Here is an 8,531-nt window from a genome sequence, read left to right on the forward strand (position 1 = left end):
GTTTTATCTATTTCAGCCATTTTAGTTGCTCCATTTTCTCAAAGTGTTTACCTATCGTAGCCCTCTAATATAAGAGCCCTTTCTTAAAACGTGTGTCGTCTCTCTCTCCCTCGCTCTCTTTTTTTTTTTTAAGACGAAAAAAATGTTTATTCAAGTATCACTATCTGAAAGCTTCCTGGAGCCCCTGCAAAAAAAAACATATTGAAGAGCTACATGTGTTTAAGAAGATCCTACAATTACTTGCGGCACTTCTATCAGTCCTCACTGAGCATAAATTGACTAACTATTGTATATTCATCCTGTTTTGGGGCTTGTTGGATGTAATTCTCGAAGAGAACCAACTTATCGTACAATCACGCTAATTACCATGCATCTGGTCAGACACGGCAAACAAAGGCCTGCTGGAAAGTCTTGTGGTTAATCTATAGCAGCTCAAGCTTTCCCATAGAAATGAGCTCATCAGAGTATTATTAACATGACTCGTGATATATGAACGAACGAGTCAATAGCTTAGCGTCTGTGGCTAGGAGGCAATTAAAAGTCATTTTCTTTTGTTAATGTTTAATTTCATTCTGCTAATTACACGTCAACCCTCGTCTCTATCTTGTTACTTTGTCTTACGCCTGGCGTGTAATGTGTTGCCAGAGCAGGTTCATCTTTCAGTCAATCAAGCATAAAAAGGTTTATTCGTCGTATGAGTTTCGCTTCGATTTGAATCAAATCCTGTATCAGGATGCTCTCTTCAGTCAAGTCTCAGCTGGTTTACCTACATCTGAGTCTCGACAGCCTAAACTTGTTACGAAGCTGCATAAATTGTAATATTTCAGTGTGAAATTCAAATGAAGTTGACTCGAAACTCATCAGTGAACACTATTCTCTCCTACCGTCTGACCCACTTCTGCCTCTATGAATTAAAACATACTGGATCTTTCAAAAACATGGTCAAGTGTTTTTTGCGCTGAGTTAGACGAATGTGTTTTTCGGTGGGAGGAGGAACAAACCGTTGAGAAACATCTCTGTGTGAAAAAAAAAAATCCATGGGAACCTTCAGGACTTGCAGCGTTGCTGCAATTAAAGTTTTTTTTTGTTTGTTTTTTTTCTTCACATCTGCAGAGCAGAGGGGAATCCCTGACATTTGACCTCTGTGGGTCACTCAGGAAGTAGGAAAGCACAAACTGGAACATGAGAGCTCAGACCAGTTCTGGTTTTCCCGGATCTTAGGAGAAACATCCTCGATTCTTCTAAGAAACTGAAATGAGTCCACACAGACATCTTTTTGTCCCGAGTGTTCATCAAAGCTCTTTCTCAGTTTATATCCATCTTACCACACAGGATGTGTATTTTGTACTTTAGCTGTCACTGAACACACCAACGGCTGTCAGTCAGCAAGTTCAAATGTCGATAAATCTACCCCCGGCAAGTAAAAATAAGCTCATGACTTTACACTCTCGCTTCCTGTTACCTTCACTTGACTGACTGCTGGGGTTTTTCCACTCTTGAGGGTAATCCATGTTAGCCAGAGCTTGTGTGATCTCCTTATCCAGTACCCTCAGCCCCTCGTCGTCTTCTCTGACAGGAACCTCCTGCCCGCCGCAGCCTGACCGTGAGGCACCGTCCTCAGGAAGCCTCTTCAGGACCTCCAGATAGCTCTGAGGGACAAGCTGGTCTTTGTTTGCATTGAGGTACTCTGCCGCTCCCTGGGCAACGTCCCTGAGGTAATCAAGAGATGCTTCACTCCCGCATGGCACCACTTGGCCGTCAGCGTAAACGCAGGGTGTGACGGAGGCAACTTCCACAAGATCGTGGCCTGAGGGAGGAAAAGTAAAAATCATCAGGAATCCCAAACGTTAAAGAGAAAATCGTCAAATGAGGAGGAATGGATTGAAGGACTCACCCGGAACTGTGAAGCTAAGACTTAACCCGTCACCGGCTAATTTTGCGGCGGTGACGTGTGTAAGTCTGGAGCCTTGTACGACAACGTAAAATTTTGCATCTGGAGGAGCCCCAGCTTGTGACTTGACGTGGGCCTCCACTTGTCCCTAGAAAGAAAAAAAAATGTGAAATTCATCTTTACAATGCCACAAATATACATTATTCAAAGGACGGTTCAGGGCGTCTTTTGTCACTCACTTTCATTGTAAAACACCGACTCCAATAAAGTCCAACAACAAATGATTTCCTCCACAGACCACAGAGCCCGAGGCTTCGTCACAATGGAATATCCTAGAATCTAAGTTTGAAGTGAACCGCCATTGTTGTTGTGTGCAGTAGCAGTGTTTCAGGAAAGTTGCAGCTCGTCCAGTTTACATTGAGATAGAGCGTTTTCAAAACGTTAAGCACCTTAAGAGCTGTTTTTAAAAAAAAAGTTGTATTTTCAGTGCCTCCGAGCATCATTGTCACGTGAAGAGACACCCAAAACGCAATGACAGGGGCAAAGCAGAGAAGAAACACTGCTTCACTTTATTTCTGATTTACTACAAGTTTCCTGAAGCTCACAAGTACACAAGTGTGATGAATATCCAGAAGAAACTGAAGCAGCAACAACAAAGATTCCAAACTGCTTTGCTTCTAAAACACTGCTAGTATGTATACCAACGACAAGAGAAATAGCACAGTCAATTCAAAGTAAACTTACTTAGATGGCTGTGTTTATGGCAAATCAAACTATTACCTCACTACTCAACAACATTACTGGTTATTCACTGGAAATCATGCAGCAACAGCACCAAAAATTATTTTATCCAAATTTTGTAACCCCATCGTCATCATCGTTTAAACTTAGCCTCACTTTGTTATTTTTTCTGGCGTCTAACCCTCACAACTTTCAGGGTCTTGAATGCTACGAGCTGAAAGACAGAAGTTACATTGTGCCATGCCAAAAGCCAAAATTGACAAAAAACACTTTCTTTCTTAAAAGATGTTGACCTTAATAAGATTACAGTCCATGCTTGTGCAATGTCCTTATCTCCTCCTTTCGCGTGCTAAACTTTGGGGGTTTCTATCCCTTATCTCTCTTCTATTTTGATCGTTTCAGCTGATGTATCTGTCAAGTTTCATTGTAATCGTTGCTACTCCCCCAGCGTCACTTTGCACTGATAAAAGTATAACAACTTATTTTAATCCAGCGCCTCTGTCCACTATGGCCACTTTCACTCTTTATTTTTTGCTACTACGAGATCGGTTTACTCCCGATTACTCGAAGAAACGCTTCTAATGAACAAATAAATCCGCAAAACATGGGAGGTACACTATGATGATACACGATGGCTGTGTATTAAAAGCGATAAAACACCACACATTCATTTCTGTCCATCAAACGTTGAGTTTCTGAGATCCACGCAGGTGCAGAAGAGCCGCTGAACTCCTGGGTTGGTAGGCTGTTATAGTGTGTACTGCCTCGTGCTGCAGTTTCTCATCTTGCTGAGTGTGCTAAGTGGCTCGCTACAGTGCCACTTAGTGCACACGTACGTTATCGCTGATTGTTTTTCCACGTACGTAGCTGAGAGATACGATGTCGTCCTGTGGTTTTGCGCAGGTTTTCTGACCTCTTACAGGGTAAGATGGTCACTGAGACTCAAGCACTCATTCAGAGAAGCTGAAATGAGACCAAATTTATTCACATTTATTTAGCTTCCAACGCTGCCGGGACACCTTGTATAAGACACAGATGTCAATTCTAACGGTAGAACCTCTTAAATATCAATCTAGCTAGACTGATTTATCTGGTGTTATATCTGCCTCATGGCTATTTGTATTCAATTTCTATGAACAAAAAAAACAAAACAAAACAAAACAACAAAAAAAAACAAATACACCCATGTGATCTTGTCATTTTATTATCTTCAATTTTGCTTTCACTCCTCCGGGGAGATGAGTTTCCTCTTATTTGTGTCAACACAGCAGCAGCCATGAGAATATATTGGTTTATACGGGCACGATTTGATAAGACAGTTTTCTTTAACCGAACTGTACCTCCTGGGCCTCGGGGACGAGGAGGGAGGACAACTGGACTGCGATAAGACGTCAGACCGATGTGATCTATGGCCTTTCTTCCACAGGCTGATCCAGTAACAATGAAATATTCAGCACCTTGTGGCTTCCCCTCATGCCTCCCATATGGGCAGTTTTCAGTAAAAGCATAATGTAATTATGGAATATAGGAGATCGAGAGGTTAATTACATACACAGTTGCAATCCAAAAGGCATCTGTTTCTATTTTGCTGTTTAGATCAAAAACACTAAATCCAACAATAAAACCTTGTGCTGATTTTTATTATTTCCACACGCTGTTGTTCATTCATTCGAATGCGAGGGAAACTAAAACAACATCATATCTTCTGCCCGGTCTCCAGGACACCGGCAGTCATCAGCTCTGGAGTGCTTTGCCATGATCTCCGGAGTGCAACACACAGGTGACGTCAGGGGAGCGAGATCAGTGCCGCTGCAACAACAAAAACAGCTCCAATAACAGCCAGTTCTCCTCCACTGAGAAGTCCGCCTGACGTCAACATTGCACATGGCAGTACTCGAGTTGAGAAAACGACACGAAGGGACATTTGGCGTCATCGGTGAAGGAGTTGAACTTTACCCAGAACTTTGCCGTAATCCTCAAAGAATTCAAGCACAGTCACTGCGAATCATCCTAACTTGATGGTTTTTCTTTGATCGTTAAAAACAACAACAACAAAAAAACAATAGAGGGTCGACATGATTGAGGATCATTTCCACTTTCTCTGATGGTCTCATAAACATTCACGCACTGTCAAACATGAAGCGACGCATTTTGTCAAGCTTTAAAAGGTATTTAAGAAGAGTTTCAAAAGTGTCACTTCAGGGTCTTCACGAATAGGCGAACTCATGGGATTCCCGACGGTGGCAACAATGAGGACTGTGCTGCGGGCCCTTTCTCATACCGAGCTGAGACGCATACCTCTGATTTAATGTGCTGTGCAAATGAAACGCTAATAACTAGTCCACTTGTCAGAAATGGGCGGCTCGTAAAACCGGTGAGGAGCGACAAAGCATTTCACGAGTAAAGAGCTGGCACCGGACTCGTTGTTACATAACATCATCAAGCACAGAGGGGAAGAAAAAAAAGGAGAATTATTAAGACTTGTGTTGATATTATGTCTGCGGCATTTTAGAAAGTTACCGGGATAAGAGTGCACATCTGTTTCATCAAGGAAATGATTTTCTCTCTCTCTCTCTCTCTCACTGTCTCTCTCAAATGACTCAGTGTTTTTTTACTGTACCAATAAACAACAGTAAGAGTGAAGTCCTGCTGTTGGTTTGACATGTGAAAAGCAGCAGAAACACAACAGCTTTTAAAGAGCGAAAAAAGGCATAAACCAGTCAGACAGAGATACTAGATATCTCAACGAGAATTGTGATACTTCGCACGATGGAAACTGCTCTTGAAGTTGTAGAAACTCATAGATTTGTGTACTAGTGGAAAAGTAGCAGGACTGCGATGAGATAAGAGCTGCTGGAGGAGGAGGAGGACAATGTAGCCTTGCTGGTGTTTCTGTGTGGTACAGCAGCTTTCTGTCTATTGATAACACAGGAGACGAAAACAAGATCATTTTTTATTAAAAAAGAAAAAACAAATCTTGTTTGCGATCCTCTTTGGACAAACCTGTCAGCACAAGCCAGCATGTATACCTCCAGTAGTCTGTGAATCACATCAAACAAATCAAGAGACTACAACTTTATCGGTTCAACTCTCTCCTTTGTTGTTATCATTAAAAAGCTCCTCTGACTTTGACATTGAATTCTGATTTATCTGCACTAGCCAAAGCTACTTCTGCCTTTCTTGTGCGACTTCATTTGGCGGCGCGAGCGATTGCTGATAGAAAAACAGCTGGAAACTTTGGATAAAAATAACTCCACGTCAAGCTACAGCAGTAACTAAACTCTATTCTGTCTATTATAAGCTGGCAACTGCTACAAAACTATGCGACTATAGTTTTTTAATTTTTACAGCTGGTGATTTATTGATAATAATCATGATAGGGAAAGGCAGCTAGATTTCACTGTCTAGTCAAACTTTGAACTGAAAAGTCTGCATTGGTAACATGCTGACAAAGTCTGCAGGAAGAAAAAGTTTGAAAATTAAATACCATTCAGCCTGAACTACATTCCCATGGGAACCTAGTTTCAACATCATCCCACTGCAAGAAGACACAGGATTAAAGCCAGGGCCGCTGGGCGTTTAGTCTGCATGTTCTCCCTGTGCTCGCATTTACTTTTTCCCGGATACTCCTGCTCACTCGGGCGAATGCTTAATGGTTGTCAGCCTGAAACCAGTTCAGCATGGACCATCTGTCCACGTGCTTTTGACTGGGAGAAGCTCCGGGCCTGTGTGTTATCATGTCTTCAGGCTAAGATAAAGAAAGACGAATGTACAGATTCAAGGAACACAAACTTTAGAAGCGAAACCACTTAGCTTATCTGACAGGATAACATTTGTTTATCTTAAGCAGGTCCTTTATCTCCGGGAAAAATGAAACGCCTCTACGAAAAGCCTTCGTAATCCATTAAATACTTACAAGCGTCCGTTTTTCACCACTCGCAGACAAACAAATCTGCCCTGACATGAAGTCTTCTGGCACCAGTGCGCAATAAAAAAATTAAAAAAAACCTCCCTTAAACATGGGAACTCCCGACATTTGTCCGCCTGCCATTCAATGCCGCCATTTATCCACTGATGCTGCATCTGCCATGGACCTGACACTTGTGTTGCATGCGCGGCGGTGCACCATAAAACTTTACTGGGCGCGCTACAATGGCAGCCTTTATATCACAGCAGTGTGCCACACAAAGCCCGGCATTGAAATCTGGATCTCGTTGTAGAAATGAGAGTTGCTCCTGTTGAGCCATGACCTTAGAGGGTGGAGACGCCACTTCCTCTGAACGGAGAGGTGCACGTCTAAAGTGGTGGAGCGCCCATAATGATTCACATGTTTCAGACCGGTCTTCCGTCAAGGCCCAAGCGAGCGGAGGCAAGAGGTTTCAGATGGAGCCCGCCGCGCGCCCCCCCCCCCCCCCCCCCTCTCTAAAACTGGTGACACAGCAAAAACAAGCAGACACTCTGCTTACCAGAAATCTGGCAACGCTTCAGTGAACAGCCCACCCAGGCTTCCACGCACACATGCGCGAGAATAAGGGCACGAGACAAAGAGAGAGCAGGGAGCGAGTGAGAAAGAGAGAGAGAGAGAGAGAGAGAGAGAGAGAGAGAGAGAGAGAGAGGGAGATGTAAGGAAAGTAACGGCAGATGGAAGATGTGGAAGTAGTTGAGAAAAACAAAGTTCTACGGTGTCGTGCAAAAATCCAAACACACCTGCGCACCGCTGCGCTCCCAACGTACATCCGAAAGAAAAATGTGTATTTATATAATTCGCAAAAGTGGGTGGGCGCAGTCCTCAAAAAGCACCAAATGGGTATAGTATTCCACTATTCTTGCTGCCATTCTTCGAGGCTCTTGTCATTTGGTGAGCAGGTTGAGTAAGGCCTGGCTTCCCAGGGGACTGAAACCCTCCTGGCTTGGGTTTCACCTGCAACGCGAGGCTTACCAGTCAACCCGTTTACACGGGGAGAGTGAGAGAGGAAAGGGCAAAGACTAAAGTGCTTTACTTCTGGTTATAAAAAAAAAAAAAAAAAAAAAGTAGAAACAGCAGGCAGCCAACAGGCCCCTCTGTTAGACCACCAACACGTCAGACACCTAGAGAGTAAAACCTCCAGTCACTTACATATAAAGGCACCTCTCTTCTGTTCGCCTCCATTTTCTCGCCATCCACCAGGCACCTGGAGAGGAAACAAGCCGTGTTACTGCAGTGTCAGGTTATCACCAACAATGCTAACCTGTGGGTGGCTCACTGACACGGTCTCTTTCCCAATGGTACATTAAGATTATCAAATCTTTCCCCCGTACAGTCATTTGTCGCACTGATGTAACTAATCATCTATCAAGCTGAGAACGTCACTAAATCATGCAGAATCATGCTCGAGATTGTTCCAGGAGATCAGTCTCCTATGACTCAAATTCAGATCCTGTCTTGTAGTGCAGGCTTGCCTTGTTGTGTGGTCGGTGCATGTTCTCGAGGCGTGCGGGGACTCCGGATTCCTCCCACAGCCCAAAAACATGCGTTTGAAGCTTAATTGGTGACTTTAAAATTGCATGTCGGAGTCTGTCCTGTGATGGATTGGTGTCCAAGACATACCCCGCCTTCACCCATAAGGTTGGATCCTTCAGCTCGTTGGATAAAGAAAAATGGATGCATTTGAGATCGACTGACTCTGAAACTTTTAAATGTTGTACAAAGTTGTCTGAGATGATCCAAAGGGCTCTGTTACGTCAGGTTTGCCTTGCTGTAAGTTGCCATACAAAAGTAAGTATGAGGTTCTCATAAAACACGATAAGTAAAAATACTATTATGGAATAAGGGGATTTCAGAATGTCCATTCTTCCAGCAGATATGTGGTCACAAGATATGTGGCAAAAAATATCCACACATTTCTAGGAATGATTTAGT

At 43.2% G+C, this 8,531-nt stretch overlaps 1 protein-coding gene across 1 annotated transcript in view; it reads right to left on the minus strand.

Moving 5' to 3' along the window:
• arhgef28a (Rho guanine nucleotide exchange factor (GEF) 28a) overlaps positions 1–2,136 on the minus strand; it is a gene marked incomplete at its 5' end in the record, with an annotated part of 39,882 nt that extends 37,746 nt beyond the window's left edge. The window contains 3 exons of the mRNA XM_080509880.1: positions 1,463–1,807; positions 1,895–2,039; positions 2,131–2,136. Coding sequence (XP_080366006.1) covers positions 1,463–1,807; positions 1,895–2,039; positions 2,131–2,136 — 496 coding nt within the window. The remainder of the gene's footprint in view (positions 1–1,462; positions 1,808–1,894; positions 2,040–2,130) is intronic.
• Between the last annotated feature and the right edge of the window lie 6,395 nt (positions 2,137–8,531).

The sequence above is a fragment of the Blennius ocellaris genome (genome assembly GCF_963422515.1).
Source record: "Blennius ocellaris genome assembly, chromosome: 15".
Taxonomy (NCBI): domain Eukaryota; kingdom Metazoa; phylum Chordata; class Actinopteri; order Blenniiformes; family Blenniidae; genus Blennius; species Blennius ocellaris.